This window comes from Chlamydotis macqueenii, chromosome 20, assembly GCF_036417535.1.
Source record: "Chlamydotis macqueenii isolate bChlMac1 chromosome 20, bChlMac1.mat, whole genome shotgun sequence".
NCBI lineage: Eukaryota > Metazoa > Chordata > Aves > Otidiformes > Otididae > Chlamydotis > Chlamydotis macqueenii.
In genome coordinates, this window is record NC_141575.1 from 9,925,806 (window position 1) to 9,948,390 (window position 22,585).

General features: G+C 58.0%; 1 protein-coding gene across 1 annotated transcript in view; it reads right to left on the bottom strand.

The window, feature by feature from the left end:
- LOC147598263 (uncharacterized) overlaps positions 1-22,585 on the bottom strand; it is a 43,174-nt gene that overhangs the window by 1,431 nt on the left and 19,158 nt on the right. Inside the window, exons 9-36 of the mRNA XM_086764211.1 lie at positions 18,170-18,214; positions 17,474-17,593; positions 14,354-14,392; positions 13,615-13,668; positions 12,180-12,287; positions 11,440-11,493; positions 10,678-10,731; positions 10,519-10,563; positions 10,205-10,258; positions 9,355-9,399; positions 8,914-8,967; positions 8,786-8,830; positions 8,388-8,441; positions 7,973-8,017; positions 7,735-7,788; positions 6,963-7,007; positions 6,002-6,055; positions 5,447-5,554; positions 3,873-3,926; positions 3,478-3,531; positions 3,228-3,272; positions 2,530-2,583; positions 2,241-2,285; positions 1,726-1,779; positions 940-993; positions 727-780; positions 443-522; positions 83-136 (exon numbers count right to left, since the gene is read on the bottom strand). Coding sequence (XP_086620337.1) covers positions 83-136; positions 443-522; positions 727-780; positions 940-993; positions 1,726-1,779; positions 2,241-2,285; positions 2,530-2,583; positions 3,228-3,272; positions 3,478-3,531; positions 3,873-3,926; positions 5,447-5,554; positions 6,002-6,055; positions 6,963-7,007; positions 7,735-7,788; positions 7,973-8,017; positions 8,388-8,441; positions 8,786-8,830; positions 8,914-8,967; positions 9,355-9,399; positions 10,205-10,258; positions 10,519-10,563; positions 10,678-10,731; positions 11,440-11,493; positions 12,180-12,287; positions 13,615-13,668; positions 14,354-14,392; positions 17,474-17,593; positions 18,170-18,214 — 1,625 coding nt within the window. The remainder of the gene's footprint in view (positions 1-82; positions 137-442; positions 523-726; positions 781-939; positions 994-1,725; positions 1,780-2,240; positions 2,286-2,529; positions 2,584-3,227; positions 3,273-3,477; positions 3,532-3,872; positions 3,927-5,446; positions 5,555-6,001; positions 6,056-6,962; positions 7,008-7,734; positions 7,789-7,972; positions 8,018-8,387; positions 8,442-8,785; positions 8,831-8,913; positions 8,968-9,354; positions 9,400-10,204; positions 10,259-10,518; positions 10,564-10,677; positions 10,732-11,439; positions 11,494-12,179; positions 12,288-13,614; positions 13,669-14,353; positions 14,393-17,473; positions 17,594-18,169; positions 18,215-22,585) is intronic.

Sequence of the window (22,585 nt, forward strand, 5' to 3'; positions counted from 1 at the left end):
CATCCAGTCCAGCGAAGGCGACTTGCTCAGCGCTGCTCTGGGGGGGATGGAGCTGCCCAGGGCGCCAGCAAACAGCACTCACCTTGGGACCAGCTTTTCCTGGAAACCCGGGTGGGCCTTGGGCTCCTCTTTCTCCCTGTTGGGAGGTGAGAGAGATTTCCTTCCTGCTGTTGTGTTTTAATGCAGCCACCTCTTAAGCGAAAAAACCCAACAGCTGTCTGGCATCTTACAACAAGCCATGGGAGTTTGGGCACATGAAGCACTGGAGAACCACCAGTTTGCCCAGTGCAGGAGCCGTTCTCCACCTACCACCCCTGCAACCTCCCTGGCATGGCTGACGGATACCGTTGGCAGACACCACCCACACCCATCCATCAGTTTCAACAGCCCAACCCAAAAACGTTTCCGAAGCCTGAACTCCCACCCCAGCGCATCCCCTCACTGCCGCGCTGGATGTCCCAGTCCCACCTTGTCTCCTCTGCGCCCCGGCTTCCCGCGGTCACCGGCAGGTCCTGGGTAGCCCTGAGGAGAGCACGGCGTTAGGAGGCAGCTGAAGTTGCCCGGCATCTCCGGGGTCTGGGAAGAAGGTGGCTGGGAAAGGCAGGACCCTGGGCACCGTCGGAGCCGAGTGCCTGGCTGGAGGCAGCGCTGCTCCAGCGAGCCCCCTCCCAAACCCGCTGCTGCCCACCGGCCGTACCCCGCTCCGCAGGCAGAGCTATCACTTACGTAGGTGCCGACAGGTCCTTGCGGCCCCTCCGAGCCAGGCTTCCCAGGCAGCCCCTGCCAGGCAAGACGAGGGCATTAACGAATCTCCGCTCCTGAGATGTGGGCAGGCATCTTGGTGTCCACAGCCACGAGCCTCCCAGGGCTGTTCACCACTGTTACTGCTCCAACCAGCCCCCCAGCACACTCACAGCCCCCCCAAACCCCAGCTCTCACCTTTGGGCCCAGGGAACCCGGGTCTCCATCAGGTCCAGGTTTTCCCAGAGATCCCTTTGGAAATATTCGAGGAGGAGTTGTCAGTCAAAAGGTTGAGATGAGACAATCCCACCAAGCCACCACTGCTGCCTCTGTGCTCTCGGACAGACATCACCTGATCCAAACTGGGTTGTTGGGGACAAACCCTGCCACCACAGCCCATCCTGGCAGCTCTTGCACACCAGCGCCTCACGGCTGGCTCTCTGGCAGGGCTGTCACCGGGGAAGGTGACAACGCTTGCTCTCGGGGTGGTCACCGAGCCCAGCTGAGGATCACACTCTCAGGGAGGAGCTCTTCCAGCTGCAGGAACTGCTCTGGGTCTCCATCGCGGTGGGCATGGGCAGGGGGGTGTCCTCCCTGAACCCATACCACCCATTGCCAGCCGGGATGGAGCAGACGCTTCGATCCCCTCCCAGGGCCACGCCGCCATTCACCCACCCGGGTGGGAAGGATTCCCATGAGCTGCCGTCCCCCGGGACTCCTGTGAGGCTCAGGGAAGCTGCAAAATCCCTCAGGCAGGCTGAATCCCTGGGGAAAATTATTCTGCTCTTCCCTAGCCCCAGCTATTTCTGCCACGGAGGCTTTTTTACGCCTTTTCACAAGAAAAGACTCAGGTCCTACAGATGCCTTGATCCCCTGCCAGTTCCCAAGGTGGGAAAGCCCCATATCCCCTGCCAGTCAGCCCCGCTGACTTCCCACCTAAGAAAATGCAGAGTTCACACCAAAGGCATATTTTTTTTCCCTTACTATTGATCCAGGAGGTCCTGCATGCCCACGGCCCCCCTGCAAGCCGGCAAAACCCTGGAGGAAAGGGCAGAAGATGAGAAACAGAGGGAAGGCAAAAGCAGGAGGGATGGAGAGGCTCTGCCCTGAACACCCGTATTTTATTTTGAGGGAAGTGCCAGATTTTTTTTTTCCCTTTTGCATTTCAGAGCAAAGATAAATAAATATTAATAATCCTGCAGAAGGGAAATCTTGCTGCCAGCCCAGGTCTTGCTGCTGGACCTGTTTTGGATAGCAGCACCAGGGATGAGGAATCATCTTGCAGCAGCCAGTTCTTAAATGTGCTGCCCCTCTCCCTCTCCTTCGTACCCTTAGCACGATCCTCAGCAGGTCCCTGCCCTCCAGCTGGTCTCGCTCCATCAGGGCCACCCCACCACCTGCGCCCTGTCCCACAGACGTGCTTTTGAGGACGTGCTCCTGAGAGAGCCAAGCAGAGGGGATGAAGGACAGAAATCAGACAGTTGTGCGGCTCTACTCACCGGTGGTCCCCTCCTGCCCGGGCTGCCCACGGTCCCTGGGGGACCCTGCAGGAGAAGGCAGGTGATGATGAGGATGAGGAGGCAGAGGCAGCCTCTCCCAGTCCCACCACACCAGCCCAGAGCCAGCTGATGCACATCGTGGCAAGGTCAATCATGCTGTCAAGGTCTTGACCCACATGGCAATGGTGGGGTTGGGAAGTCCCCCCAAGTTGGGCTGAGCTCCCCCTCATGATACAACCCACCACCCCAGCCCTGCCCCGCGGTCAAGTACAGAGCATAGGATGGGAACCTGTGTACCAGGCTTTCCTTCTGCGCCTTCTGCTCCCGGGACGCCCCGCAAGCCCTGGAAGGAGAGCCCCGTCTCAGGGAAGGCGATCCCGGCGGCAGGGTGCCCACACCGAGAGCTCGTCCAGCCCCGGAGCCTCCCTCCAGTATTGAAAGGTGGCAAATCAGCGGTGGCATGGTCCCCAGCATGCTCATCTGGTCTGTAATGAGCCCTGGGTTCGTTAGCACACGGCTCATCCCCGCACAGCTCCTCCCTGCTCCATCCTACCTTTGGATGCGACTGCTGAGAAATAACACGAGCGTGGGAGGAAACTCATTCCCACTGTGAACACCTCGACCATGTTTTTCCCTCTGTTGCCCCAGCTATTTTTTCCTGCCTCCTTCACCAAGCACGACTCTGAATAACAGGATTTTCTTAAAAAGTTGTTATTTCCTGAATTGTCTACGCTCAGGGTAAGAGGGAAGTGATGGTGTTGGGCAGGTGGCTTGTCAAAACACTTCACAGAACATGAAAAAAAAAGAAAACCACCACCAACAACAACAAAAACCCCCAAACTGCTCGTCCTCAACTTATCCTGTGCAAATTCCCAAGCAGAGTGGTCCAGCCTCATCCCGGGACGCTGTGCCCCAAGAGTCCGGCTCCCTGTCTGAGCCCCGACAGCACATGCGCCAGCATCGCGCCGCGGGTCATCTGCTACTTACGGGCAGCCCGGGGACTCCGACCAGCCCACGCTGACCCACGCGGCCCTGGAAAACAGCAAGCGTTGAGAAAAGCATCCTTCTGCCCGCACTAAAGCTGTGGATTTGGAGGCAAAGCTGGCGCCCGAAGACGCCGTAGCTCAGCCTCGGCGCATCCCGAGCTGGCAGTGGAGGCTCCCCAGGGTTGTTCCCATCTCCCACAGCCAAAGACGCTCCAAGATTCAGCCACAAGTAGCAGCACCCCACTAGTTACCCGGGCTCCCCGTGGTCCTGGGGTTCCCTTCAGGCCGTCAGGTCCTCGGCCTCCCTAAAATTCACAGGGAGGGAAACACGGTCATTTTTAGGCCACCACGCAGGTCTCCCCCAGACCCTCACCCCAGTGAGCGCTGAGGGGACGCGTCCAGCCCCCGCCACGTTGGCAGGTCAGCGCGTGGCCATAGCGGGCGTGGGAATGCCACACACGGGGTGGGGCGGGGGGCAGAGGGCAGGGACCCTCCCCGGGGTGGGAGGGATCGTGACGCTGTCCCCTGGACTCCGGGACCCCTGCTGTACGTCACGGGTGGGGTGGCCACGTCCCTGCCCCTCCGCGCAAGGACGAGGGCAGTCTATGGGGAAGCAGGGGACGCAGCGGCACACGCCAGCGCTGACCTTGGGTCCCTCGCTGCTGTTCAGCCCCACCGGGCCCATCTGGCCTTCTTCCCCCTGCCAGGAGAGAGTTGAGGGGTCGGCCTCCCATCCTCTGCCCGCTTCTGCCGCCGCGGTGGCCACCGTCCCCTGTCCCATCCAGGGGAGAAACACAGGGGGCACAGCTGGCGGTGACGTTAATTAAATGGCAAAGTGACCCGGGGCATCAGCTGAGCTTTGGGGTGGGGATGGGGACATCCCTCATCCCCCAGAATTATAAAACTAGCTAGGAAAAAAAAAAACAAACCAAACCCTGAACGGGTCCAGCATTGGCCCAAAAGCAGCACAGTTGAGTATTTTTGTTCCTGCCGATCAAATTAAGGGTGACCCAAAGCGCTGGTGAGCCCAGGCTCCTGCCTGCTGCGCTGCAGCCCCAGCCCGGAGCCCGGCTCCAGGCCAACGCCGTGTGCCAGCAGCGCTGCTTGGCCGGGTGGAAGAGGCACCCGCAGGAGTCATGCTGCATCTCCATCTCGAGGAGGTGGGAGGATTTGTTCCTCCTCCTGAAGAGCGACTGTGAGAGCGGATCCAGGCTGGCATCCCAAAAGCCCACCCAGGGCATCACTGCAGGGGGATGCTGCGGACCAGAAAGGTGGGTGGGAAAATGGAACCCCCTCTTCTTCTCCAGAGCAGCTGGAAACCACCGGAGATAAGCAGCCAGCCTGGCTTCAACTCCCAGGGAGAAATATTGATCTGCAGCTGGGTTTGTCCATCCTGACAGCTCACTCGCAGCAGGCGCTGCGGAAAAAACGCTCTGAAAATGGTCTTCTGGTTCCTGTGGCTCCCGGAGCGCTGCTGTGCTCGGCTCTGGGCAGCTGGGGAGGGTCAGAGGCGGGCAGGGCAGCGGGATGGGACACGGCAGCCGTCTGGAGCTGCACCACGGGCTCCGGGAGTCAGAGGTGAGCTTGAGCCTAAGAGAGCGATCTGTGCTCCCGAAATACCTGCTGAGGGTGCTGGGCTGGGGCAGGGGCTCAGCGGGAGCCCTGCAAAGATGCTCGGGCAGAGGCAGCCAGGGACCTGCTGGAAGTCCCCTGCCCAGACCCGCCCTCACCTTGCATGGCTGAACCCACCAGCTGATTTCGGGTCACTGGAGGGGTCCGGAGAAGCCGGGTCAAAGCTCTGCTGGGGCAAAGTGGTGCTGGGGGCACCCACAAGCCCGATAACGGGGGCTTTGCACCCCGAACAGGGGCCAGTGGTGCCGTTAGAGGGGTCCCCGAGCCCACACCACCTCCCACTGCCCCAATCAGCGAGGAGATACCAGTACTGCTGCCAGGGGGGCTTTTGGCTGGGGACAGCCCAGTGCCTTCAGCCCGTGGGAGGAGGATGAGGGTAGTGGCGATGCCTGGGACGCTGGAGGGGAGCCAGGGTTAGGGGGTGGGAGAGAGCAGTGTGGCTCTTGGGAAGCCAAACCCAGGCAGGGGTGCTCACCCCGGGCAAGGCAGCACTGCCCACGTCCCTCAGGGCTGTCCCCTCCCCACGGCACAACACGGGGCACACGCGTGTCCTGCCACGCGCCACCCCAGCCCCGCCGCAGCACTTACGTCTGGTCCCCGGGGCCCTGCTGCTCCTCGGGGGCCGGGAAAGCCCGGCAAGCCCACGTGGCCCCGAATCCCTGGGGGCCCTTTTGCTCCCTGTGCTCCACGAGGACCCTTGGAGGGAGGAACAAGACACAGCGTGTCACAGCAGGGCTTGCAAATGGGAGGGACAGCCAGGGCCCGGGACCCCTGACCCATGGGCAGGAACCCCCAGGAGAACCCATTCCCTGTTGTCCCAGCTCTCTGCACACCCAGCCTTTGCCATGGGGCCACTCTGGATTTAGAGCCCCTCACCCTCCTCCGAGAGCATCCCTAGGGCACCGACAATGGGGCAATGTAATATTATTTAAATAGCCAAAGCCAGACTGGGCAGGGAAGGATGGATCGGGGCAGCAGTGTGGCGGGACCAGGCACAGCCTGAGCTGCCCAGCTCTCACAGTCCCCAAAACCAAGTGTCCCTGGGTGGGACATCCACACTAACCCATCACCGGCTGGAAAATAGCACATTTGAACCAGAAAAGAGAAAACAGCTCAAGGAATCCCCCCCGCAAGCCTGGGTACCTTGTCTCCTTTGGCTCCCAGGTCTCCCTTGGCTCCACCTGAGCCCCGACAGCCCTGCAAGAGCGGCAGAGGTGGAGGGTATGCTAAGGAAACCCTGGTATGCCACTCCTTGTGGCAGCAAAGCATGCTGTGATCTGATTCTGGCATCAAAGGAAGTTAGTTTTGCCTTTTTTTTTGCCCAGGGAGAAACTTTAGTAGGGCCTGTTGTGACAGGACAAGGGGTGATGGTTTTAAAATAGAAGGAGGCAGATTTAGATTAGATATTAGGAAAACATTTTTTACACTGAGGGTGGTGGAACACTGGCCCAGGTTGCCCAGAGAGGCGGTGGATGCCCCATCCCTGGAAACATTCCAGGCCAGGTTGGCCGGGGCTCTGAGCAACCTGATCTGGTTGGAGATGTCCCTGCTCCTGGCAGGGGGGTTGGGCTGGGTGGGCTTTACAGGTCCTTTCCCATCCAAACCATGCTATGGTTCTAATCTAGATCGGGGCTTTCCTCCCTACGGGCCTTTCGGAGCTGGGAGCAGATACCTGCTGGATCTACTCCTCATGGCAGCGGGACTCCAGAGCTTCTGGGTTCACCCCCCACCAAACCGTTAGTGCCTCCCGCACCCTGTGCCATCCCACCCCCAGCCGGTGGTGGCATCCCAGCCACACTGCCCTGATGCCAGCTCGATGCCCAGCTCCTTGTCCTCATCACTGTGTCTCTGGACACAGGCTGAAGCACTCTCTTGCCACCTCCCCAGAGAGGACAATATCTTAGGATGTGCTGTCCTCTCTGAAAGCTCCTCTCATCACAGCAAGGCGAGTCCAAGCGCAGCTCCCCTTCCCAAACAACTGCAGTTGTCACCCATTCAACCTCCAAGCTCAAACCCAGGCAAAGACCATGAAGCTGGCGCTCTGGGCTGCTCTACTGCTGCTCTCCTGCATCCCAAGCAGGGGTGGCATGGGTGCGTCACTCACCCGCTCTCCTCGGGTGCCTTTTGAACCTGGCAGGCCAATAAACCCCTTCAGAGAGAGACAGAAAACGCAAGTTAAAAAAAAAATAATAAAAACAACCGCAAAGGAAAACATGGCATGCACTCATGTATGCTGACAACCTGGGTCGGGAAGATGCAGGGATGGGAAGATGCTGAGAAATGGGAGACATCAGTTTATCTCTGCGGAGTCGCTGCTGCCGATGCCACGGTGGGATTTGCTCCCAGCGGGGACCAGGGGATGTGGAAGCCCTCCCAATGCTGCCCCCACCCCCACAAGCAGTCCCCAGCACGCCAGTTTTCAGCTCCACATGTCGGGGTCTCAGCGAACGCGCCAAGGGCCATGCTCAGCTGAGGCACTGTGAGCTGGGCAGGAGGAAGGCCAGGCTGTCCCGGCCTCCTTGCCCTTTGGAAAGGGCCACTCAGCACCCAAATCCCTTGGGAAAAGGGGTGCACCTTATCGTGGACTAAGGAAGGGATAGGCAGGGCTGGGCTGGGGCATCTCTGCTGATAAATCCATAGAAAAAAGGAAAAAAAAAAAATCAAGGTTCCTACAAGCAGCAGAGCCAGAAGAGCTTTGGAATTTGGAAACGACGAGCATGGCCATCAGGGACGTGGCCATCAGGGACGTGGCCATCATCCCCACCAGCCCTTGTGCCACAAATATCGCGAGGAGATGGGGTGACGCAGTCCTTATGGGGGCTGCGACAGGGAGGCTGAGAGCACCCTGCACCAACCACCCGCTCCCACGGACTTACCCCGGGGCCCTCCTGTCCCGGCTGTCCCCTCAGCCCGGGGGCACCGTCTGCGCCCTGCAAGAGGGGTGCTGCCATCAGCCTGCGCCACGGTGGGCAGCGCGCACCCAGCCCCACCGCGTCCCCTCCCCAGGCCTGCCAGGTTCCTCCGGGATCCATGGGTGCTGTGACCCCACCACTCAGCGCTTGAGCCCAGGCTTCACCCCACCCAGGTCAACGTGATGCAGCAAGCAGCTCTTACCGTGTCTCCTTTGGGACCCGCGGAGCCCTCCATCCCAGCTGGACCCTGGGGACAAGCAAAGGTGGTGGGAGTTTTGGGAGAAGAGGGATGCTGCTCTCTGTCCTGCTCTCTGGATGCGACCCCAGCCCGTAGGAACCCTGCCCGGCCCCTCAGGAGCTGCAGGTCACACCCCAGGGACCATGTCCCCATTGCCTCACCCTTCCCTGCACCCCCCTGCCCAGAGCACGGGCAGTACCCTGCCCACGGGGACATGGCCCTTCCCACCCACCCGCTCCCCAGGGTCAAGGACTTTGCACCCATTTGCAAATCGCATGGGGGAGAAGTCCCAGCAGCTCCTTCTTCGCTCCACACACACACGGGGGGACCCACATCTGGGGGACACAGTGGCCTCTGAGCCAGGATGGCACCTGCTTACCTGCGTGCCCCCGGGGCCGGGGGTGCCGCGTCTCCCCTGCAAGCCCTGCGGTCCCTGCAAAGCAGCGGGGGACGAGGAGCTGCTGTTAGAACCAAATCCCCGCACGCATCGGGCAAAGTCACCACTGCAAAACCTCTCCTGGGAAACACGGTGCTGCTGAGGAGCTCCAGGGCTCTCAGCCGGCCCGTGCCAAGGGTACAGAACGGATTCCCACTTCCACCTCAGCCTCCTTGCAGGTTTTGGGGTGGGTTGAGGTCACAGCCAAGCTGGAGGAGATCTGTCCAGGCCGGGTGACCCTCAAGACACCCTCCCACCCTGGCACTCCTGCCAGCCATCCCAAGCCACCCCATCCACCGCGAGGTTGGCTCATCCCTCGAGGCAGGCGCGTACCGACGTACCTTGGGGCCCCGGGGGCCCGGCAACCCAGGAGGGCCCATTTCTCCCTGGGGAGAGAGCAGGGAAGGGACGGGATGAGCACAGGGGTTGGAAAATCCCAAATAGCAATGGAGAAGTGAGGCAGACCCACCTGAGAGCCATTGACACCTCGGCATCCAACGGATCCCGGCTGGCCCGGCTCTCCCTGCAACGCAAGAGCGTGCTCAGCCCTGCGACCGCGTGCTCTACGCAGGAGGAGATGGGACAGGGTCCCACCAGCGTCTCCCATGGCCGCAGAGGCAGCCCCGGGCTAGTGGGGATGCTGGGGGTGCTTTATTGGTGTGCCTGAGTTTTAACATCATTTGTCCTTTTGCATCCCCCCCACCCCCCAGGATCAGGAGGCCGCCTTTTAAGCAGATGCATTCTTTTCAGGTGTAAACCAGCACAAGGGATGAGACTGGGTAGGACATGGTGGCACATCCCAGGTGATCCTGCCCAGCTCCCGCCACGAGCCGGACCCAGCAGCTCCCCCAGTCCAGCCACCACCCGTGCTGCAGGGGTGGCTTGAACCCAAAAGCTAGGACTCACTCACCACGGGGCCGGCCGGGCCCGGGGCACCTGCTGCGCCACCTTCTCCCTGGAGCAGGAGAGAAAGGATGCTGTTTTTCCAGAGTGTTTCGCTTTGATTCTCTCCTTTTTAGTTTTCATATCCCAAATTCCCCCTCTTCCTCGCATCAAGCCTCAGCTACTCCATGTCCCTCCAAAAGTGATGCGGCCAGCCCCTAGCATCCCCGCTCCCTTCAGACTGGAAGATGCTTCCATTCATCACCACCAAATCATTTCAATTTTCCTTTTAAATCCTCTGCAAACCCTTCCCTGGCTGCAATGCCTCCCAGAGACGCGGCAGCAGTTAAGCTATCGGCATGCTGAGAGCAGCACGGAAAAAAAAAAAAAAAACCCAGGTGCCGTCAGCCTGAGATTTGTCTCTGCCGAAGGTGGTCACCTAAAATAAACCGCAGTGCAACGTGCTCTGCAAAGGCTCCTTTCTCCTCATCGCCAGCCAGGAGAAGGAGCTGGGATGCACGTGTCCATGCAGGAGATGTCGGAGGGAAGGGGACGCTCCTGCCATGGATGTGCAGCGGGACAACGTGCTCCAGGGCAATCTCCCCGTTAATAAGAGCCATTCCCAGGACAAAGAAGCAGATGTAAAAATACAAAAGGATCATGAAGATGTAGTTTAGGCCCAGCTTTCAGGAAAAAAATCCCAAAATCCAACCAAACAAAAAATAATTCTGTAAGAGCAAACCACAGAGCAGTGGCAGTGACCTGCAAAGACCAAGCCCTCCCTCCTTGCACCCATTTTTCCAGTGGTGGGTGGCAGCAGAAGGGGAAGGTGCCTCCTCGGGGAGAGCTGGTGATGCAGAGAAAGCGAATCCACTCACCTCCGGCCCCACGGGGCCCTGGAAGCCCGTCGCACCCTTCAGACCCGACATCCCCTGGGAGAGAAGCCAGGAGGGGAGCGTCAGTGAGATGCCCGCCCTGAGGTAAGCACCTCGAGGTGGCCTTTGTCCCATCCCTGGCAGGAGGGTCAAGGAGAACACAGAGACCTCGAGGGCTTTGCCCAAAGCCAGGAGAATGCGAGCTGGAACCAGGGATGGAGCTGGGGTCATCGCAGAAAAGCCAAGGGGTCAGCCCAGGAAAGGGGATGGAGGGGAGAAGCGGTCATGAGACACCCCAGGCTTCCCCATTGACTCACGTGAAGCCCAGCAGGACCTGGCAGGCCGTTTTCACCCTTCACCCCCTGGAAAAGCCAAGAGCAGCCTGAGTGATGGAGGATGGCGCGATGTGGGGCTGGGGGAGCAACCTCCCGCCCGAGCCAGGCAGGGCTGCGAAGAGCCAGGACAGACACCCTCACCTTCGCTCCCTTCTCTCCTTTCTCCCCGACCGGTCCAGGGTCACCCAAGAATCCCTGAAATGGGAACAACAAAGATGTGTGAGCCCCAGCTGGACCATCAGGAGCTAAAACGCGGCTGCTGTGCCCAAGGTTGGGGACCCTCAAACTTGTGCCAAGTGGGGTAGCCCCAGAAGAAAAGCCTGGCTGCTTGTCCCCAGCACAGGGCCACCCTGCTGCGGCTACTCTGCTCCTGTGTCCCAAGCTAGGGTTGGACCATGGTGACACAGAGGGGTCCCAGCACCCGCAGGCTGGGACGGGGCTCTCCACGGCAGCGCCGCACCATTGCCTGTGCCTTGGAGGACACGACGGTGCCTTGAGCTGCACACAGTGGCCTTGGGGAAGGAAAAGAATGCTTCGCGGGCTCCTGCAAGCGGTGCAGAGCTTCACGGGCTCAAGTGCAGAGAGGTCAAGCACAAGGGCAAGAGATTCTCCATCTGGATGCCGGGATGATGCTCATGGGCAAGAGGGTACCAAGTATGGGCCAGAAAAGATATATGATAAACCTGTTTCAGAAGGAAGAAACTGAGTTTCAAACACCCCACACCGTAACGCAACATCAGACTAACAAGGGGACACCGGTACCAGGTGAAGCTGGTGCAGTACCAGTGAAACCAGTAACAAAAAACTCTTTTTGCTTGGCATTAAGTGTACAAGGTGGGACTGGGGCTGGCACCGAATTGCGTCCGCAGCACCGAGCAGCTGAGCAAGCAACCGCCAGCTTACCTCTTCTCCCTTCTCGCCAGCCGGCCCCCGGTCTCCCCGGAAGCCCTGCAGTCCCTGGGGAGAGGAGGAAGGAGCAGAGTGGGTGCTGAGGGGCTGCCCCGTGCCTCCCACTCACGTCCAGCTCCAGCCCTGCTCCCCGGCAGCTGCGGCCCCCTGCCCACGGCCACCCCGGTACAGACTCCTGGGGGGCTGCCGAGAGCCCCAGACCTCCCAGTGTGGTCCAGTCCCCGTCTCCTTCCTCCACAAGCCCCCTGAGAAAGCTCCCAGCCTGGGCACATTGCCCGCGTGCCCTGAGGATTGCTGCTGGGGGTCTGGAAAAGGGCAGGGATCATCCCACCACCAAGCAACCAGTTCTCCAGGCAGCCCATAATTGCCATCACTTCTTTCTTCCGTGCCCCCCACCAGTTATTTCCACCAGTAAAACCACTCAGGGGGTTCGGATGTGGAAGAGCAGCCCAGCCCTTGTGCTCAGGCCCACCCCAGTGCAGGATCCACAGAGTCATCCCCACCGCACGTTTGTGATGTTCCACAGCCCTTTTTTGGGGGACACATGGACCCCAAGGCACTAATCCAGGAGCGCCTGGGTTTGCAGGCTTAGGAGGAATATTTCAGTTAAAGCGGGCAAGCGGATGTAAAAAGCACCAGCGTTAGGACCCCCTTGTCTCCTGCCTGGAGCTTGGGCCTGCAGCTTCCCCACCGCAACGCCGGCCACGCCGTGGCCCCGTTTGCCCGCGGCTCACCTGCTCTCCCGGCAGCCCCCACGGGCCAGGTTTGCCATCCAGGCCAGGGAAGCCATCCGAGCCAGGGTAACCCGCACGGCCGGGCAAGCCCTGGAGCCCCGGTTCACCCTGGGGAGAAAAAAGCCAAGCATGGGAAATTAAAAAAAAAAAATCCACGTTATTACAAAACCAATAAACGTTGAGCTCTGCCTGCTGTGTGCTTTTGCACGCACGTGCTTCGCAAGGAGACGGGCAGGGGGAGATTTTCACAGCCTCCTGAACCGAAGGCATCAGGCTTGCAGATGAACTGATGGGTGGAAAAAACGGTCCTTTCCGTTTCTGTGCTAATCCCCCTTCGACTGCCGACTCCCCTAGCAGATCCTGTTTACGTGAAGATGGAGAACAACTTGGCACCTTTGATTAAGCTACGCCAGACTCCAGTGTTTACACTCAGCCAGCTTAACACAGTCAGTGATGCCTTCCAGATGTTGGCAGCTGGTAAAACACCATCCCCAGGGAGCGGGGCCAAGGGTGACGGGACACCCGGCAGCCAGACACGTGATGGAGAGCAGACACAGCGCCTGGTCGTGTAGCTGCGTTTCTTGCCCAAGCTACGACTCTAACTTTTGCCATGAACTCAAAGGTTCAACACAGCTGCCAGGAACCAGCCCACAGCCCGCTCGCCAGCTCGTCCAAATCCTCCTTCAGCATCAGTCCGTGCAAGCCCAGCCTGTCCTTGGCTCCTCTTCTCAAGCCAGAGGAAAAGCCACCCCAGTTTTGGAGAGGAGGACACGTGGATAAAGATGATGGTGAGGAGAAAGGAAGAAAGGGAGCCAAGGGAACCCCAGTGGCATGGTTGAGGTCATTGCGGCAATGCTATGCAGGATGGGAAACACTGGAGGGCTGAAGGAGACGGTGGCTGCTGTAGATAGGTGAGCAAGGAGCTGAGGAGCAGCAGGGACAGGTGCTGTCATCCCTTCGGAGCAGCCCACCAGCAACCAGGACAAACGGGCTGTGAGAGCAGGGGGATGCCGAGGGACACCGGCGCACCGGCTCTGTTGAGGGCGACATGATTCGGGAGGCACCAGCCCTTCCCAAGAGGGCTGGGCACCACCAAGCACGGGCGGGAGAGTGGGCTGCAAGCTCCAGTGATCCTGGGAGACTGGGACATCTGCTCGCCTTTCTTTTTCCCTGTGGGGCACCCCCCAGGCAGCTGTGCTCGCTGAGTCTTGGGGGTCGGCTGGGTCCCAGGAGCTGCACGGCAGCTCCCGCCACGGGGCAGGGGCAGAGCTCACGCGTCCCTTTGGCAAGAGCCGCGGGGAAGGAGGTGTGTGGTTTCCAGAAGGTGACAAAGGACAGGGTGCTTTTGGGACAAAAGCACTGGGTGTCCCGTGGCCAAGCCCCCCGCCCCCTGGCCGCCCCGCAGCCAGGCATCCTCGTCAGCACCCCCACTCACCGTGTAGCCACGCCGGCCTTTCTGGCCTGGCTCCCCTGGATCTCCGCAGGGTCCCTACGCACAAACGGGGATGGAGTCAACAAACTTCTCCCTGAGACCCCGAGCCCCAAGGAGGCTGCCAGGAGGACGACAAGGAGCAACACACAGAGGTGCCTTTGGGAAGGGCAGACAGGAGGATTTGCACCCAAAGCTTGGCATGCCCACCACCCTGCTCGCTTCCACGGGGTCTGCGACCAGGACAGGGGGGACATGGGGGCAGCAGAAGGAACCCAACATCCCAGAAAGAGAAACCAGCACCGTTCAGCTGGCCGAGAGAGGGGCAGGGGCCACGTCTGTCAGCGAAACCCAGGGAGTTAGACACCAAACATCAGTAGGGTTTGGGTGGGAAACAAACAAGCAAACCATTAGGCTTCTTTGAAACCCAGTCCCCAAGGTGCCAGAAGCCACCGGGCAGCAGATGCTTTTGGGGGCAGCCCAAGCAGCTGGAGATGTCCACTCTGCAAGCTGCTCCAGGCAGCCAGGGTGGCACCCAGCCGCGGAGGGGACACCGGGCCTTTCCTTACTTACAGGTGCTCCTGTTTTCCCTGGATGTCCTGGAGGCCCAGGGGCTCCGGGTTTTCTCTAGGTTAAAAAGAGAAATGTTGGTAAAACAAATCCCACTGACAAAGTGCTTGGAGAGAGGAAAACCCAAGCTGAGGAAAAAACGAACCACAGCAAGTTGCTGAAGAGCGATACTCACCGGCCAGCCGGCGTGGAGAAGCTGGTAAAAAGATGATTGCTGAAAGGAGAATGAGGAGGGGGAAGCAAACCGTTAAAACAACCCCTAAATCTCTTTTTTTTGCTGGCTTTAAAGTCTTTTTCCTGTTGCTTAGGAAGACACAGCAATGAACCAGTCCTCTATTTTTTTTTAATACTATGTGTATGCAAGACACAGAACAATGCTCAACCTGAGGACAATGTGTTGGAGACAAGGAGCTGCTGGCCTCATTAGCAAGGACTGAGACCCTGCTTCTGAAATCTGCTGAAATTCAGCTCTCCCACAGATGCCCTAGCAGCCTTGGGACACCAGAAATGTTCTGCATGTGGAGAGGTTGGAAACACGTTACTGGTGAGTGCAGGCACCATCATGTTTAGCCCAAGCTGGACTAAAACCAGCTCTTTAGACACTGCAGTTTGCCCCAGGTGGGAAACCCCATCCTGACCAGCCCCATCTGAAGCCCCAGACGAGGACATGCCCAGGCAGTGGTGGCCAGCAGGCTTTCTCCTCACTGCTCCTAGCAGCCAAACCTTTCATGCACCTCCAATTTTTTAGAAGACCAAATGACCACAAAGAGGAAAAAGCCACCCAAAAGCTACAGGGTGGGCTCATCCCACCCCAGCCACAGCTGATCCCATCGTATTTCAGAGCCAGCATAAAGGTCCTAAAAACTCGCAGTGCCACCTCCTCTCCACACGCTTCCAAGCCAGGCTTCCCTAGGTTTTGGGAGATACCCAGGATACAAAATGATGTCTATCTCCAACTACCAGCCATCCTCCTGCCCTCCCAGCAGCACAAACCACAGACGTTCAGGAGGCAAAAGCCACCTTTCCTCCTCCTCCTCCCTACGCCTCCCCACGGTGAGCCCAGACTTATGGTCCAGGCAGCTCCTCCAAACCCTAGCTTGCCTCAAAGGCTAAAAAAAGCTCCCTCCTTGTTCCTCACCCCAATCCCAAGCAGCTGGAGGGGCAGGATTCCCACGTGCTCCCCAGCTTCAGTCTCAGGGGTGCCAGGAAACCCCCTCCTGTCCCCCCTCTCCAAAGATCCATCCTCCGATACCAGAGGAGAGAGAAGGGAAAAAGCCAGGGAACTCATTCACAAAAAACAAACACAGACCTTTCAACATACGGAAATATTTCTAATAACAAGCAGGACTCTGGGGAGCAGATGATGGATGCATGCGTCTAACCAGCTCCAACGCCGCACCAGGCATCTCGTTTCCTTTCAAGTCGATTCCGAATCGATCACCGTGAGCAAACGGGCGCAGTCCTTGCCAGCCTGCCAGAGCCAGGCCATGATCCTCTTGCCCAGCCAGTTCTCATTTCCCTCAAAGCTGCTCACAAAAACGTTTTTTGGGGGGGGGGACTTGGAGCATGGCCAATGCTTTTGCCTTTTCTTGGGAACTGGGGAACTCAAGTTCACTCGGGACAGGATATTATTTCATGAGGCTTCAAAAAAAAAAATTCCAACCTTTTAAAAAGTGGAAAAAAAAACCCAAACCACAGGAGACGTGAACTCGTATTTCAGAGTACCAGATGCCAAGGAGAGGGGAAAGAAATTAATTGCCTTCTGCAATTTCAGCAGGAAGCAGTCGGCGCTTTGCCCGCAGACCAGTGGCTCTGGTTGGCAGGGGGGCAGTGTGAAGCCTACAAGGATCATGAGCAAACAGAGGGGACAGAGGATGGGGAGTGTGGGTCTGTCCTCCTGGAAAATTCCAGCCTGAGAGCGGGGCAGGGAAAACCCTCCCGAAAGCGGGGCAGGTCACCCTCCCAGTCCACCCTGTGACCACCTTCCTCAGCCATAAAGCCATGGAGTCACAGAGCCGTGTTACCTGCCGACCTTCGAGGAGCAGGAAATCCCTAAGGGTTGCCTCCTTTTTGCATGGAGCAATTATTTTCTTTTCCTCAAAGGTTACCAGCCCTCAGTTCCCTGCGGATGCTCCAGTTCTCATTCCTCCTTCCCCGGCTTTGGGACCCCACCACTACCAAAGTCAACACTGCCCAACAAGACAGCAACAGCTCCTTGTCCCTTGAGTTACACCGGGACAGCTTCTTGGCAAACCCAACATCTGCCAACCTGTCATGAAAAAAAATGCAGGGCAAGGGCTTGGAGCAGAGTCCCAGTGGCCTTAGGCTGGTCTTGCCCAGTTCCCATGAAGAGGAAAGGTTTGTTTCACCAGGAAGGAGCAGGAGAGGCTACTGAGTATCCCAACAACTATAAACGAGCATCCCAACAACAATGTCCGTTGCTTTCCCTGTCTCTCACACTACGTTATGTCCCCTGACCCGAGAGCTGGCTCCGCTGACTCGTGTTTCCAGCGGCTGAGCCAAAAACAAACCCCAGCAGCCCAGGATGCCTCCCCTCCAGCCCCCAAATCGCAAGCCTTTGGCTCACAGGAGCAGCACTGGCCCAAGCCACAGCATTTCCCCAGCACCCCAGTAAGTTGTAGGGGGTTGCAGAAGCAGACAGCCCCCCCATCCTCACAGCAGCCAGCACTCAGCTTTTCACCCCGGCGCTATCTCAACAAAGATTAGCAAAACCCAGCCTACGGCTTTGCACTCCCGCTTCCTGCTGCCGAGCGAAACGCCGCCGCCGGCGCTGCCGGGGTCATACGGCCACTGACACAATAGCCCAGCACGGCTTTTGGGTGCCCCACGTCATCCTCACCAGACGCTGCCTTCCCCTCGAGATAGGCGCTTTGCCAAAAGCACCAGCACACAAACCCCGACAGGAGACTGCGGCCAGGACCCCGGCAGCCCTCCAGCTTCAGCTGAGATCCATTTTCAAACACAGGCAGGGAAAAAAAAAGTGCAATTCCGGCTTAGTGTGCAGAGCACGGAGCGTCAGCAGCCCTGACAACAGGGATTCATTATCCAGAGGTCTGCCCCACACACCCGGGGAGGAGGGCGATCACCCCGGCGCAGGCACGGAGATGCTCTCCAGCACTGCAGCCTTGGGGTGAAAGAAACCCAATTCCAAAGTGCAAAATGTACAAAGCCCACAGATGAGGAATCTCAAACCATGGCGACCCCTTCCTCCCATGTCTCAGCCATGCAGAGCAGAGGTGGAACAGGGGCTCCCCAAGTGCTCGCTGCAGCTCACCATAAAGGTCTGCCAGTCTTCCCGGGAGTTCCTCCAGAGCACGACGGAGGGGACGCCGGGGATGCCCACAGGGCCTGGGTCGCCTGGGGGGCCCGTCCGCCCCATGGCTCCAGGGTGCCCCTAGGAAGACAAGGGCAGCTCCTTAAAACCAGCTGGGGGTTTAACAGTCAGCACAGGCTGGACACAGGCTCTGACCAAGTCTGGGTCTAGGCACATTGATAACTCCTGGGTTCAAACCGGCTCTTGAGATCTAAAACACCGTAAGCACAGGGAAAGTAAGGCAGGCAGGGCAGCTGCAGGTCTGCCCAACGCCGTGCTGGACGACAGGCGTCCCTCCAGGATGAACTGGAGGACATAGCACAGGGCTGGACATGCCAGCATCCCTTCTCCAGGTGACCTGAGCTAAAGGTGCTTCATCTCCTGGCTCTGCCACCTCTGCAGAGCCGTTCAGTGGCTCCGATGAAAGGCAGCAGCTTGTCCAGACACTCAGCTCAGTCCTGAGCCTGGGCTTAAAATACCCAGAAAAACCAGCCCTTTCCTCTTCCAAACACACATAAAGGGCCACCAGACTCCAGCTTCAGAAGCTCACCCCGCCCTCTTGATGAAAACCACCCAAGCCAACCTAAACCATCTGTGGTATTCGCCCCAGCCCCTACACCCTGTCCCGTACCTTCCTGCGTTCTCCTCTGTGCTCACCTTGTCTCCTTTGGGTCCCACCAGTCCACGTCTCCCAGGACAGCCCTGAAAGGCAAAGGAGGGGAGCTGCGTCACCCCGAAGGGAGACCCTCCGCAACCAGGGGAGATCCCGCAGCGCCTGGGTGAGCAGTGCCACAGCCAGGGACATTCCAGCTCCAGGGAAGCAGGAGCTGGAGCAGCTGATTGAGAGCAAAGCAGCAGCACCAAGTCTCAGAGAAGCACCCCGAGGGCAGAGGGGGTGGAAGGAGCACCCTGTTTTACGCTGCTCCCTTCCCACTCTCCTGCCCCGGCATCAGGGAGCTGCTCAGCCAGCTGAGCGGCTTAATCCCACGGCATCCATCACAGAACTAGCCCGGACCACACGGCTGGGGAGCAGGAGCACGTTTTCCAACACCTGGTGAGGAAAGGCAGTGTGTTAGGAAAAAAAAATCCCATAAAGCTGGATCATGGCCACACGCTCAAACAGTAGTTTGGATGAGGATGCAAACATCTGCAGCTTCTAACTTGATCTAGTCCATCCTCCAGTCACATTTTGGCCAAGTGGTGACCCCACCTCAAGGCTTCCCAAAACATCTGTCCAGATAGAAACAGAGTCAGAGGGGAGATGCCGGCTTTTCGTGATGAAAGAAATCTGCCTGGAAGACATCGGTAGAGACGGAGAGTGGATTGGCGGGCTGCACTGGCGTCCGCCTGCGTGCCTGCTGCAGAGCTCTGACGGCTTCAACTATAGCCACCGGGTTTGTCCTGAGTCCACAACGGCCTTGTCCGAGCCCGGCAGCAAGCCTGGGAATCCACGCTGAGTTACACCGCCCCGCACAGACATGGCTGCGGCCACTGAGGCAGGTAAAAGGCCTGCTTTTACCTCCTGGGTAAAAAGGCCAAGCTGTGTGTCCATGGCTTTGGGATTAAGGGGTGTCTCACCACGGGGACTTCAGCCTCTTAAATTGCCCAGATCCGAAAGAGGCCCCATGGGGCTCTGTGGCTCTGTTCCCCCCTCCCCGAGGGCTAGGGACCATGGAGACCTTATAGCGGTCTTCCAGCACCTCAAGGGGGCCTACAAGAAAGATGAGAAGAGACTGTTCAGCAGGGCCTGTTGCAACAGGACTAGGGGTGATGGTTTTAAAATAGAGGGAGGTAGATTTAGATTAGAAACCAGAAAAAAAATGTTTTACACTGAGGGTGGTGGAGCACTGGAACAGGTTGCCCAGAGAGGTGGTGGATGCCCCATCCCTGGAAACGTTCCAGGCCAGGTTGGCTGGGGCTCTGAGCAACCTGATCTGGTTGGAGATGTCCCTGCTCCTTGCAGGGGGGTCGGACTGCGTGATCTTTGAAGGTCCCTTCCAACCCAAACCATTCTATGATTCTATGTCCCCCGAGCTCAGCATGTGGCCGGCACGTGCTCGTGCCAAATGGCACCCGCAGCAGCAGCAATGCTGCCAACTCTGATTTAATTTTCAAACCTTGGATATTAGAATCATGGAATCATTTAGGCTGGAAAAGATCTTGAGATCTCTCTTAAGAGTAAACCTAACACTGCCAAGCCCACCATTGCTGAAGGAGGTAAAATGAAGTGATTCCTGCCCACAATATTAAAACATGCACCAGAACCGGCAGGGACCCCTCCCAGCGCCCCTCTATTTATCCACCAGCACCCCTCCTTTAAGGAGCTGGATACATGCTGCTGAGAGACCAGTTCAGCAGGAAAGAACCCAGTTTGGAGTCACTGGGATTTTACTGTGGGCACAAGGAGCCCATTGCAACGTGCCTGGGGACAAGCTCATCCTCTCCACCCTGGACGTGGACAGAAATCAGATCCTTCAACAAGGAGGAGGAACAACGAACCCAAGGGCTGTAGCATTTCAGGAGAGAAAAATGAAAATCAAGCCAAGAGATCTCATCCAGAAGGTGTTTCACCCTGCAAACTGCACACAGCACCATCCCTCCTCCCGTGGCGCACCAGACGGGTGTCCTGGAGCAGCCGATGGCTCCCGAGAGGAGAGCGCGGGGACGGCTTCGCATCCACCCGCCGCCCGCGTTTGTGCCATCCCTGACACCAGCTGCCTCCAGCAGGATTCAGTTGAAGCCGAGGAATAGAAACCACGTCAGCCCGCCAGTGCTAGGTTTGAGTAACAGAAACCAAAAAAGAAAAAGGAAAAGAAAAGCCTGTGGGGATGTTCTGACAGCTGGGAACCCCCACGGAACGCTGTCTGTAAAAGCCAAGGGGCTTTTGAACACTGGCAACACAATGAAATCCCCACAAGGATTAGCAAGATCATAAAAATCAGCAGCTTTTAAAGTAAGAAACGCTTTCCACTTCTCACAATGTGTTGGGTTTTTTTTCCCCACCAATGTCCAGTGCCTTTGCAGCGGACGACGGCTGGGATGGGAACGGAGGGCACTCGATCTGCGGGGTCTGCAGTCCATGAACGCCCAAACAGCACTAGGGCACGATCAGGACTTGGGAGGAGGGTAAATAAACCTCCATCCTCACCTCCCGACCAGAACAGCTGCTCAAAGTGTTTTTGCAAAGGCATAAAAGTCTCTGAGGGTGGCAAAGCAGCCATACAGAGACCTGCACCGAGGGCCAGGACCCATGGTGTGGTGGGGCAAGGCTGGAGGTCTGTGCCCCGCTGATTTCCCCAGTGAAAGTGGAGGAGAAAAAGCCCGCAAGTGAGAAGGTTGGTGCAAAAACCCCGTTATTGCCAAACCTTTCCTCTGAGCACAACGAGAGGTGTCGCCTTCAGACGGCCGCCCTGCCCCGTGCCCTGGTCCTGGCTGCGAGGTGATGCAGTAGGAGGGTGAGCCACCAGCCCAGGAAGCACCACCACCACCGAAACCAGGCGTGAGGCAAAGTCCCATCCGCAAAGGAAAACACCCAAATCCCTTTTAACAGAGTTTTCCAAAGCAAGGACACCGACTCTTTGGCTTCCCTTCCACAGGATACATGGAAACACCCAAACCATCCATCACACCTCTCCTGCCATCACCACGAGCGCGTGGCACAGCAGCAGCGAGGCGTGTGCGTGTGAATTTGGGGTGCCTGGGCTGGGCAGAGCCCCAAAACAGGCTCTAGGTGCCCAGACCACACCACGGCTCAGGACAGCCAGGGGGTCTTGGTGGGATGGAGACCCAGGGAGGCAGGAGGACCTTCGGGGACCGGCAGCAAGGGCAGAGCCCACCTGCCCTCAGCCCTGGGGAGTGGTAACAAAATGTCAGGAAAGGCTGCCAGGCTCAGCACATAATTTTAGCTAAAATAACAGCTCTCACCATGCAGGGCATGTGCCACCGCAGAGCTGCAAGCCTACACCAGCATCTCAAACCCAAACTCCTAACGCCGTACTCGTGTTTCCACCTGGGATGCTCAAGACTGAGAAAAAACCCATCTCAACGCTTTCTCCAGGAGGGAAAAGCAATTCCCTCCCGGCTGGGTCCCCTCCCCACGCTGCCTGCCCTCTTGCCGGCTGACAGCGACGCTCCCTCCACTCCCGGGATTTTTTCATCCTTCGGCATCTGTTCCTTTCGCCATTTCCTTCTATTTTTGCAGGCTGCAGCAGTGAGGAGGTGGCTCGAGGGGGAAGCTAGCAGTCCTAAATTTAACTGCCATCCTACAAAGCCTGGCTCACCGATGATGAATTTAGTGCCAGGTCCCTCAAACAAAGCTGTAAAAAAAGTTGTGCGTGGAGACCTGGCCTGCAGCATCCAGATGAAGCCCCCAGGGCAGCCTCGAGCTCCTCAGCAGGAGAAGGTGCGCAGGGTCACTTCTGGCAGTGGCACTGGCTGAATTAAATGCAATTTTCTAGAGCAATTGTTAAGAAAATTTAGCCAAACGAGGGAAATAATTTTTGCAGGAGAAATAAACACAGAAAAATCTGCAAATCCATTTTTTAGCTACTTCTCAAAGAAGATGGAGAGTTTCTCTAAAGACTTATCTATTCTAAGTTTACCAATTTGTAAAAGTTTCCCCTTTTTCACCTACTACAATGGAAGAATAATCTGAAAAACAGTCAAAAATCATTTCAAGTCAAATTCAACGCTCTGCTCCAAATCACAAGTTTTTGGGTGTAGAGAAGCAAAGGACAGCGATGCCAGCGGAGGCCACGGGCTTACGCCTGGGGTTTGCTGCGGCGACGGGGCTGGAGGAGACGGCTTGGCCCTGCTCTCAGCCCCTCAGCCTGCCTCTGGGCAGGACTAGCGTGAAACAAAACTCAACATCTCGTTAAATGACTTGAGAGCATCTCTAGGGCACAGGGGATAAGGGAACAGGCTTCTCCTCTCCAGTGAAGTTCCTTCAGGGACATCAAAAAACCTCCTCGCAGGGCCAGGCTGGTGCACAGCCCGCACCGCCCGCGCAGAGGAGGTTTTCCTGCCCCACTTCCCATGGCGAGCTGCCGGCACCGTGCCTCAGCAGCCTGTGCC